General features: G+C 38.5%; 1 protein-coding gene across 3 annotated transcripts in view; it reads left to right on the top strand.

The window, feature by feature from the left end:
* Window positions 1-12500, top strand: part of ESRP1 (epithelial splicing regulatory protein 1) — a 627793-nt gene that overhangs the window by 480730 nt on the left and 134563 nt on the right. For all 3 annotated transcript variants that reach the window (XM_044066542.1, XM_044066541.1, XM_044066543.1), the window contains exon 11: window positions 7995-8210. In XM_044066542.1, the coding sequence (XP_043922477.1) occupies window positions 7995-8210 (216 nt within the window). The remainder of the gene's footprint in view (window positions 1-7994; window positions 8211-12500) is intronic.

Raw genomic sequence — 12500 nt, 5'->3', positions numbered from 1 at the left:
GCTTTTATCCTTCTGGGTGGTATGCCTCCGGATTTTTGTCAGGATTTTCTTCCTTCTGTTGTACAGCCTATTGATGTGATTCCACCAGGGTGGCTTGTATTTTGTTAGTTTTGTACTTTCAGGTAGGTACTGCCTTTATGCAGCTATTAACATGCTTGTATAGGGTTTCTGTGAACATAGGCAGCAGTGTTCTCAGGGTATATGAGGACTTTTGCCAGGTTCTCACTTAATAGCAGGAAGTTGGCCTTAGAGAAGTTTCTGAACATTCCAGGATTGGCTAGTGTTCTGGATTTTGTTTTTACTTCAAAGGAGGCAGTTTTGTGGTTGACCTTACTACAGAAGACATTACACTAGAGGGTGTGCAGCACTCTCCCATATTAGTGAGGACCAGATCCAGTATGTCTGCGCTCGTGGTCTGCATATTGACGATTTGGTCCAGGGAGTTTTTGTTTACAAAATCGACAAATGTATGTTCCTACATGTTTGGTATATTATATGATTCCCAGTTAATAGTGGGGTAATTAAAGTCGCCCATAACTTTAATTACCCCACTATTAACAGAAGCCTTCTGTAATTCATACTGGGTTACATGTATTGGTAATATATTTAAGTACGATTGCAAGTTCTTTTTTGTTAGACCTATTACACCTTCTACTGTTGGAACCGCCTGGGTATCTATTTTCCACATTGCTCTTATTTCTGTCTGTAAATCCTGATTTGTCCCTCTGTACATAAGGAATTGTAATCACTGGCTGTGGCAATTTTTTTTAATGGACTACTATATTTTTTCCACATCTAGTTACTAGACTGTTGGTAATGGGTGATCCCATGTTCTCTATAATGTTTTTTGGCTCATGTTTCCTATACTTCTCAGCTGCCCGTATATTGCAGTACGTGCACAATCCCCAATTCAACTGTGTTGCTCACATTATTGTGCCTTTCAATATACAGGCCCTCCGCCATGGGTGTATCACACCCAGCAACAAGATGTGTGATGGATTCCATTTCTGTTTTATACACCCTGCATTTGTATGTTTCTCCAACATTTTCAATGGACTTTATAAACTGCTTCTGGTTTGATTTCCAGTCTTACTTAATACCATACTACTTCGGCTAAATTAAACAAAGATGTCCTCTTGGATGACTTCTCAAGTTTTAAAACTTTCACTATATTTGTATCTAATGAGATCAGCAAGTATGAATGCAGTCCCACGACTGTAGAGCTATACATGTAACCGATTTCTGGGAGGCCCATATCCATCCTTCAGAGCAGGGAGGCCCATATCCATCCTTCAGAGCAGGGAGGCCCATATCCATCCTTCAGAGCAGGGAGGCCCATATCCATCCTTCAGAGGCCCATATCCATCCTTCAGAGCAGGGAGGCCCATATCCATCCTTCAGAGCAGGGAGGCCCATATCCATCCTTCAGAGCAGGGAATATATAATCTTGGTATGCACTAATTTTTATATATTGCAGAAAAATCCCAAATGAAGGCAACACGATCAAATAAAAGATGCAGTTAGATAAAACACCAAACTGTTTTATTCCAATACTTGAAAACAATATGGTAAGCGCTTTCACAATAATTCAATATTGCTTCATCAGACCAGAAATCTGTTAGCTCCTGAATGGCTGATTTGAATTTTGAGCTTCAGAAATGTTATATAAGGATCCATGTTAGTTGTTACTCTTGGTCTGATGAAGCAATATTGAATTATTGTGAAAGCGCTTACCGTATTGTTGTCAAGTATTGGAGTAAAACCGTTTGGTGTTTTATCTAACTGCATCTTTTATTTGATCGTGTTTCCTTCATTTGGGATTTTTCTGCATATTTACAAGATGACGTTCGCTTTTGGGTATTTGGAATTTTTATATATTGTTTGATGAGCATGAAGCATTTTTCTTTTCTTGTCAAACCGATCCAGGCAATCACACCAAAACTAACTTAGAACAGAAAGAGCAACTTGATTTACAGCTTGGACTTAATTCTTGGCTGTCATGGCAGTTTTTAATATTAGTTCGTCTTTTAAAGTTTTTCTTACTGAGCTTTATTCTCATTCACGTTTTATTGCCAATGCATCTATTCCCAGGTATTGATACACTCCCTCCTGCTCAACTTCCTTTGTCACATTCCTGTTCCACATTGTTGTTTTCTTGGTACTTCAGCCTTCCTTTTTAAATGTTCATTTTGTAAATATTTCAAGAGCAAATATCATTCTTACAGTATCTGAAAATGTTTTAAACATTTGTAGTTGTTTTTTTAACTTGTCATTTGATGAACTATACTGTACTGTTTTAAGTCCTCTACAAAAGGTAGATGAGAAATCTTTAAACAAGATTGGTTTCTGGGAGCCAAATTGTAACCATGGCCTAATCTGTCAAGTAAACGGCTTAATGAGTTAAGGGGAAGTCAAAACAGCAGGGGTGACAATCTCTCTACAGTATCCCCATTTGAATTTTTACTCCTGGGATAATAATTTGTTTTCTGTTATGGCTCAGCTGCGGAGTAGTTTGCCACTGTTTCATGGTTACTGTACTTTTAGTAAGAGATGTGTCGTTTTGTTAGAAGAACAGATATTATGACAGTACATAAAGACTGCTTGGCTCACCTAGTCTGATTTTTTTTTTTTTTTTGCTGTATACTGGTTGGATAAATTGCAAATCCTGCTTAAACAGCAGTTTATTTCTTCCCTGTACCCTCTCATAAGAAATATCTTACATCTACTCCTCTTAAATTCTGTTGAGTCTTTAAACCTACCACATCTTAAAGAAAACTAATATATGAACAACAGAACAATACCTCCATTTTAGCTTCCTAGGATTCCCTCCATACCAGTTCTGCTCTAACATCACATACTCCAAACCAGTTTACTGATGACCATCCAGCCACCATTATACACGCACACATTTATATAGTATCATTTACTACACCCTCTTTTTTTCTTTGTGGAGTAGGCCTCACTGAATTGGGATTTGTGGATACCCTAATGAACATTATAACAGGCATTGTAAAGCTTAAATTATAGTCAGAAGTATGTACAGTAGTCTGTCATTGATGGCTCCATAGCTGGCCCATCCTCTCTCCTGGAATTAAGTCATTCATGTGCCAAACAGCAGTATTAATCTCCATGCAGACTTTTTGCCCAGTTGCGAACATTCCTATTTCATTTTATTGTTAAAATTCAGAACATGTCCATAAATCTGAGTGCTCCATTTTGGTCTGACTTCCTTTATAGTCTTATTATTTCTGCACATTAACATAATGTGGAAGACAAGTATGGTGCATTATGGGTAAGTTAATGTCTTGTGCATTGTGGGTAAGTTAATGGCATAGTTATCCCTACTAGGTGGTAAGCATTTTGATGTAAAAAAAAAAAAAAAAAAAAATTCAGTAGTGACAAAGAAATATAGCTGGAACATTTTGTATTCTTTCAGAATGAAAAAAATATTATATGAAACTGGCTAAAATATACTGAGTGTCCTTTAAATGAAAACAGTTTTTTTTATAGTTCTAACTTTCTTCGCATCGTCTGACAGATCTTTTAATTATTGTGGATGAGATTCACATCAGTTTCTGTTCACATTGTATACTAATACCTGTAACTGTGCCAACATCTTCATTTTTCAAGTTGCAGAAATATCAGTTCATCTGAGACTTTTAAACTTGTTCAGGATTGGGTGTGGCTGGTTTCCGGCTTATTCTGATTCTTCTTCTGCTTAATGGCAAACGTTACTATCTGCATGATGTATGGGTTTCACACTTATCTCTCAAAATCTGGGATTGGAGCATACTTTTAACTGGATGGCGCTTTGAGGACGTGACTGTCATGATTGGAGGATATCTATGGCATTTAAAGACACTAGAATAGACTGTTCCCATTCTGTACATCTGTATGAATCTGGGATTGGAGCATACTTTTAACTGGATGGCGCTTTGAGGACGTGACTGTCATGATTGGAGGATATCTATGGCATTTAAAGACACTAGAATAGACTGTTCCCATTCTGTACATCTGTATGATGCACTGAATATTGGCTTTGCTCATAGAAATTGTTACTTACTTGTGATGGTTAAAACTAGCATATATGCATTGCTAAACTTGCAAGAATAGATATAGTCTACTCGGAGGTGATCTCTTCTTAACATACAAGGCCATGTCAAACCCAGAGCTGTTGGACATACACTTAAAGAAATCCCAATCCCTCAGAGCCACATGCTCTATGAATCTAAACCTTGTCATCACAATGAACAAAATATACTGGAGGGATAGGTTCCTGACCTAGAGACTCCCCAGACTCTGGAATAGACTTGCCCATACATGTCAAGCAGTGTGCCTCTTTGGCCCTCTTCAAAAGGAGCCTTGACTATTGGATGGGAGATAGGAAATTCACCCCGGGGATCATGTCAGTCTCCTGCTAGACAGGGGTCCAGGGAAGTAAATACTGTGAGAATAAATAGCCGGGGAATAGTTATGGCTAGGCTAGGCTTGTATAGGCCCTAGGGCCGATAAAATCCCAACCTATGGATGCACTAATTTTTGCTACCCTGAATGTTAAGGACCTATTTGTAACCATTCCCCACCACACTGGTATGGATTAGTATCCATCAGGCATTGTTGACATGGAACACACCAATTCTGAAGTAAACAACATTGAGCAGTCAATGGAAATTATTTAAACAATTTTGTGTATTTTGAAGGTCAAGGGGCCAGCATTGGGGTGCATTGGCACCCCTTGTTTTGCCAATGTTATTATGTTGCTTCAGGAAGTGAATGTTGTATTTAAGTACTTTTTGGAGCAAAATAGGTTTATACCTTGGGTACCTGTTTAAATTTTTAATGTCTGGAAGGGGATGAATTGGGCATTTTTCACCTGTTAACAATATTACTATTTTTTAATTTACCTGTTGCTGTTAATGTTTTGGGTGTTAGTATCACCAAAAATGTTGATTTTATACAGATTTCAATCCAACATTTTTGGATAGGACTAGATAGGACACCTTTCCAAATGGCTGCTTTATAGCAGCTGTCACCCACAATGACAAAAGAGAAGTCTTGCAAAGAGCTAGTTATACCTGTCAAGACTGATATCAGAAGTTAGTGTTTTTACTAGTCAAACTGAAAATGTTGTTTTGTGAAAGAGATTACCCTAAAGTATAACTTGATTCAGTGGTGAACAAGGTCCAATTTAAACAGGTCACATTGTTATGTTTTCGTTTTAAAAATTTCTAACCCACCCATATTTTGGTCCTCACAATATTGGTTGGAAAAATGTGAACTGCCACTTTACTGTAGTTTTACCATTTAATAACAGAACTTCAGAAATGAAAAAAAATATATATTTTCCAAGATCCTTGGTTCAACAGGACTGCTACAAAATTTGGGTGGCAGCCTGAGATGTGGACATAAAAGAAAACAATGGACTGGTTGAACTTGGGGAACCAGTAACAGCTCATGTTATGGTATGGTCAAATCTGGAGCCTGTTCACAGTGCAGGTACATTCCGGATCATATTAGCACAACACTTGTTAACTATCCAAGGGTTATTACCAGCAATGAAAAACCAGAGGCGTAGTTTATTTGGTCAGTTGCACTACCTGTCTAGTATTTTAAGTGAGTAAAACTGAGCAGCTTTTGAGAAGTAAAAAGTATGAACATGCATATGTAATAAGGAATTGATACTAAAAAAGCTTTGAGTAAACACACTAAAGTATGTGAGGGCTTTAAACATTTGTATTTTTTGAGCTGAAGAAGGTTTTAACGCATGAAAGGAAGTTTGCTGAGGAAGGCAGGCTAGAATACAGAGAATTGTTCTAACAACTGCACCAGGATTAAATTGAGAAATCTCTATCAACAGTGTGTTTGTTGCATTTAGGCACAGCAAAAATAGGAGTTGTATTATTTTTTTATTGATTTAAAGATTTATGAATGTAATATAACCATGCACATTACATTTACACAGTATGTTTTACTGTTTACTTTGTACTCTTTTAACGATTAAGGTTATTTAAACATTTATGTGAGACTTTTTTAGGTTTGTTGATTAGTTAAATCTTGCATGCCTTTCATCATACATATTTAACTAGTGCATTGAATGTTTAAACAGAACTTCATTAGAACAGTTTTAAAACAATGCACATAAAAAGCACTTAACAGTAAAACTACTGCTTCCTGCTGAAGTCTTGTTTTTGCTGTATTTTTTTTTAGTTTTCACTGTTTTCTAACAAGTAATTTTATTTTTGTCCATTGTACAATGACATTATTTAAGAAAAATCGCTTACCTTTCTTAAATAATGTGATTGCGTAATAGGGCTGTAGTGTTCTTCCACTTTCTATGGGCAAAACCGATGTACTGCGCATGTGTATGACACATACGTCCACATGCTTGCACAGTACATCGTTGTAGTGCTAAAAGTGAAATGGCTCTAAGGGTTTTCCCCACACTTTGGGCAAGATTCTGAAAGAGATGCTCTGTGTAAATCTGCCCTGATTCTGAAAGACCTGCTGTCCGTGGTCACATGTTGTAAGTCTCTTCTTTAAACAGTCTTACTATGGGGACCAGATTCCAAAAGCAAGTCTTTCGGAATTAGGGCCTTTGTCCTGCAATCGTTTCTTGTGGGACATTCTGCAAAACTCTACATAACTGACTGGTAGGATCATCATACTGGCAGAGTTTTGCAGAATGTCATTTTTTTTTCTCATTTTGTCCTGTTCCTAGTAAAATACAGTACTGAATCTAAAAACACTTTAGGTAGGATGGAGTTAAGCAACATATACGTTTTGTATTTGGTATACACTTGATTTATGATGGGCACATTGACAGACTGTCCAATCAGTGTGCACGTTTTTGAATAAAATGACCTTTTTTTCTAAAACACTGATTATGCAATATTAATTTTACTGCCATTTAGGCATACCTCTCACCTGTCCAAATTTTCACAGAATGCCTCATATTTTCAGTCTGTTCCTTGAAGTCACTAAATTACATACATTTGAGTTTGACTTCAAATCTTTCAGAAAAATGTAGGCTAGCACAAATCCTGTAATTCTAGCAACTTTCTAAGTTTATAAGAACAATATTTAAAATCTGGCTTTCATTCCCTTCATTTTAGGCTTTGCCCAAATCTCTTGTGCTAAGAGGTTGAGAATGATGTAATGTTATAGGACACTGACCTTACATACGGACAGACTCAAAAGAACATCAGGTATTCTCTGTCTCATATCGTCTACTAAGAGGTGATCCCTGCTTGACTTACAAAGCCATGCCTGACCCAGCTCTGTTAGAAATGCTACATCTAAAGAAATCCCAGTACCTCCGCACCACACGCTCCAGAGACCTCATTACCACAATCAACAGAACATGCTGGAGGAACAGGTTCATAACCCAGAGACTGCCCATGATCTGGAATAGACTTCCCATACACATCAAGCAGAGCACTTCACTGGCCCTCTTCAAGAGATATCTTGATAAGTGGATAGAAAATAGAAAGGTCACCTGCGGATCAGTCCAATGACTCAACTTGATAGAGGCACTGGGAGCTAACGTCGGGTGGCACAATGCCAGGGCACTTCTATGGGCTAAGCTTGTAAAGGCTCCAGAGCCATTAGCCTGGTACACACCTATGAACCATCTGAGTATCATTAGCTAGTCTAATTACTGTTTAATTATCAAATGAGTCCCTTACTTTTCCAAGTATCTGGTCTTCACAGCAAATGACTAATGATTCAAAGTGTGATTTTCTTTTTTTTTTTATTAAAATATATATAAAATATTTTTTGTTTTATGTATTACAATTTTCCTGAATAGTCTGCATAGCCACAATTTGGAAAGAAATGGTTAATTGTAGACATTCTGAATTTGGAGCACTTGCATTCTTCTCCTTCTCTAGTGATAGTGGCGTTCATAGCAGATTACATGTACTGTTTTCAGATTTCTGTGATGTAGGTGCTGTGCTATTAATGGACTTGATGTATTTTTGTATACTTGGTTGCAGGTACTGAACAGATACTCGTCTGCTCCCCTCATACCTGTGGCTCCACCTCCTATTATCCCTGTACTACCTCAGCCGTATGTGCCCCCAAATGTCCGAGATTGTATCCGCCTGCGAGGCCTTCCCTATGCTGCTACTATCGAAGACATACTAGAGTTCCTTGGGGAATTTTCTGCAGACATCAGACCTCATGGAGTCCACATGGTATTAAATCACCAGGTAAATGTTCAATAAAAGTGGCATTGCTTTGCAGTTTTTACACTTGCAGTACATTTGATTTCTCCTTTTTATGTTTAAAAATATGAATGTCCTAACCTATACAGGCATACCTATTGGAAGCTTAGACTATGATATATGAACTAAGACAATCTGGTCTGGCTTAGAAGGTGTCAGTGCACTGTAAACAAGTTATGTCCTCCATTCTCATATGCATATCTGTATTCTGTGTAACTGTACACCAGTAGGAATAGGTGTCTTCATTGTCTTTCCTGATTAGGATAAATGTATGCGCAATGTATGTGCACACAGAAAAAAACACACAAGTAGTAGCTATTATGTGCAAGAAGGAAGATAGATGTGAGACGGTAAACATGACAGACTCATGGTACTACTGCATAACGCACTGATTTGGTCTAACAATGAAATGAGTGGGCTGTAGTGGCTTAATGTATAAGAGAAAGGGGTTGTGGGTTCAAGTACCATCTGGGGTGATATAATCTTAGGCCCTAATGGAAAAGGCATTGGCCTTCTAAGCCAAGGATTGTGGGTTCAAGTCTCATCTAAAGTGATATGTTCTTAAGCCCTAATGGGTAAGGCATTGGCCTCATAAGCCAGGGATTGTGGATTCAAGTCCTATCTGGGTGATACAATCTTGATACAAGTAGAGCCTTTTGTTGGAGGATTGGCATAATGGTTAAGGTGTTGACCTTACAGACAAAAGGTACCAGGTTTGATTATCACCTTTGACAAGAAATTTGCTAGGCTTAAATAACCTGCATGTGCAGCCAACCTAGTACTTACCTACGAACAGAAATTGGCTTGAGGATGACAGAGGTGATTGCCAGTTTCCTGATTCATTCTAAGAGTTGATGACATTTCTATCCCAATTATTCATATGATAAGTATAAAGAAAGTGAATCAGAACCTAGAAGCGTGCATCTGGACTAGTTTAAGTGGTGGACACTGAGGAAAAGTAGGAGCTTACTACAGTGGGATTACTGCCACAAAAGCCAGTCCACAGAAGTGCCTTCCACAATCCACTAAGGATCGGGAAGTTAGCACTGCATATTGTTTCATCCTGTAACCCTTTATACAGGGGAAATTGTAAATTGATGATGAATTCTTTAACTTCTGCTTAGTCACAGTGCATACTGGTTTTCTTAACTGAACTTTTGCTTTAGTTTTCAACAACTTGTACTCCTGAAACGGTATTAGACTGCATGTTAACTGATAAATGGCTTAATCGGTAGTCACTGCTGTGCATCCATTTCTCTTATTTTTTTGTTTATTGTGCCATCTTCAATTTAGTCATTAATGAAGAATTATCATTATTTTATGCAGCCCTTTGAGCAGTAATTGGCTTTAGAGAGGTTCCTGCCAATATCTGTACACATTTAATTTATCTGTTGTTGACTGGGTTAGTCCACTAAGCTATTAGCATCTTTTCAAGCAAGACTGAAGATGGTATTTATACTACTAGTGAGGCATTTGGCCAGGGTGTCAGGAAACTTCCCCTACTTGTTACATGTATGGGGATATGTTTCACAGTTACACTTCCTGTCTTCCATCCAGAGTGTCAGGAAACTTCCCCTACTTGTTACATGTATGGGGAATATGTTTCACAGTTACACTTCCTGTCTTCCATCCAGAGTGTCAGGAAACTTCCCCTACTTGTTACATGTACGGGGATATGTTTCACAGTTACACTTCTGTCTTCCATCCAGAGTGTCAGGAAACTTCCCCTACTTGTTACATGTACGGGGATATGTTTCTGATTGCACTTCCTGTCTTCCATCCAGAGTGTCAGGAAACTTCCCCTACTTGTTACATGTACGGGGATATGTTTCACAGTTGCACTTCCTGTCTTCCATCCAGAGTGTCAGGAAACTTCCCCTACTTGTTACATAGGTTCATAGGTGTGTACTAGGCTAATGGCCCTGGAGCCTTTACAAGCCTAGCCCATAGGATTACCCTGGCATCATGCCATCCAACCTTGGTTCCCAGTACCTCTGTCAAGTAGAGCCACTGGAGTGATCCCCGGGGTGAATTTTCTATTTCTCATCCACTCATCAAGATTTCTCTTGGAGGGCCATTGAGGTGCTCTGCTTGACATGTATGGGAAGTCTATTCCATAGCATGGGCAGTCTCTGGGTTATGAACCTGGCCATCCAGCATGTTCTGTTGATTGTGGTAATGAGGTTGAGGTCTCTAGAGCATGTGGTGTGGAGGAATTGGGATTTCTTTAGATGTAGCATTTCTAACAGAGTTGGTCAGACATGGCTTTGTAAGTAAAGCAGAGATCGCCTCTAAGTAAGCGATATGACACCGAGAATAGTTGGAGTTTTTTGAGTCTGTCCATATAGGACAAGTGTTTAAGGATTAGGATCCTCTTTATGAGGTACTTTTGCGGCCTCTCCAGTTGTTGCAGGTGTCTAGTGAGGTACATGCCAAATGAGGCATTGTACTCGATGTATGGGGATATGTTTCACAGTTACACTTCCTGTCTTCTGTTGCGAGTGCGAAGGCAGCTTGGAGAAGCAGTGAGGAACTCTCGGAGGTTCGAGAGGGTAACAGTGAGGAAAGAGCAGGTTTTTTTTGAGTGTCGAGGATGGTATGGCAGCTTTCAGGTCAGAAGTGAGGATCGAGACTGTGCAGACAAGTGAGCCTGTAAATGAAGCTGCAAAGGAAGATGAGAAAATAGTTGGCATTTATCACAAAAGGCATGCCAAGAGAGTCTGTGAAAGAGAGAGGTTGGTGATGGATTCAGAGGAGAATTTCCAAGAAAATCTCTTGAGATGTACCTGTGACACAGGAATGTATTGTTACAACCTTCCAATCAGGAGGGTTGCAGGATGCTTAATTATTAAACAAAGTGAACCAGAAAGTGGGATTGGTGGCATTGTGGGGTGAAATCATGGATAAAAATACAAGAAGTGGAGAGGAAGGAGATTGTGAAGGAGAAAGTCTTACACGCAGACTGTGAAAGAGGGAGAAAAAAAGTGGAAGGAATAAAAGAGATGACAAGGGAAAAGGTTTTGTTGTGTGGCTAAGTAATAAAGAAGAAAAAGGGCTAGAGAGGTATGGGACAATTGCACCCTTGGCCATTTCCCCAGAGGAGGTAAGAGCTTTTATACTGATCAATAGACACTTTTTGTGACATTTTGTTAGACAGGACAGTATATGGAGAATTTTTTAGATAGATTTGAATGTAAAAAAAAAAAAATATATATATAATCCATGGAACTCTTGTGTAATACAAATGGATTCACTTTATAATTTCGGAGTACGGAAACATCAAATTTCAGTACATCGAGTCTATAAAGTCTATTCTGCAGAACACCGAAACCCCAAAACCGTGAAAGTTATAATCGCGAAGTTAAACACACCATACCCCACACTATAAAAAAATAAAAATACACACACAAACATAAAAACACAAACTAACAAACCTACTCTACAAATAAGCAGGTGGAAAGCCCCCCTGCACCCCCCATGTGAGGGGCTGCACACACCCTACTTGTATATTCTAACTACGAGATCGCACCAAACAGAAAGACAGCAAACTCCCAAACATTCCACAGCCCCCTCGCACACACACATATCCCATATATACAAACACCATCACATTCAACATTTAAACAGTCATACTTTTACCTGCTTACCCTTACCCACACATACAACTTCCATACACTCGCGTACACTTGCGTAGACTCGCACACCTACACAAAACCCTTGCAACAAAACCCTCACTTAAATTTCACTTAAATCTACACACTAAACCGGACACCCTCCAAACAACACATTCCACGTTGTGTACCGTTAAACCATAACCGTAAATTTGTCACTGTTGTGCACTTTAGCTATTCTGAACATTCGACTTTTTGGCCTCAAAATACTGAAATTCGATGTTTCCGTATTTCGAGATTATAAAGTGAGTCCAATACAAACATATAACAAAGAGTCCAGAAAAAGAATTGCTGTACAATGTGGAACTGATGAGAGAGATGTATTAATTATTAAACTATTTGTAAAGAAGTTTTGGTCATTACAAAAGTTTATGATGACAGGGGCTTGTGGACTGGAGGATGGGATTGTGGTGTAATTTTGAATACGGAAAAAGAAAAGATTGTACATATATTCCAAATGTAATAAATGTAGAAGGTAATACAGGTTTTATTAAATATGAGGTCAACCAAAAACATGCTTTTTTTGTGGAAAGTGTACATCAGTGTGCATGTATAATCCTAGTGAGCCACTGTAGCTAGATAGCACATGCTATATGAGTACTGC

The sequence above is a fragment of the Protopterus annectens genome, chromosome 3.part1, assembly GCF_019279795.1.
Source record: "Protopterus annectens isolate FY-2018-M chromosome 3.part1, PAN1.0, whole genome shotgun sequence".
NCBI lineage: Eukaryota > Metazoa > Chordata > Ceratodontiformes > Protopteridae > Protopterus > Protopterus annectens.
Note: the sequence above shows the minus strand (reverse complement) of the source record. Positions and strands in the feature narration are given on the sequence as shown.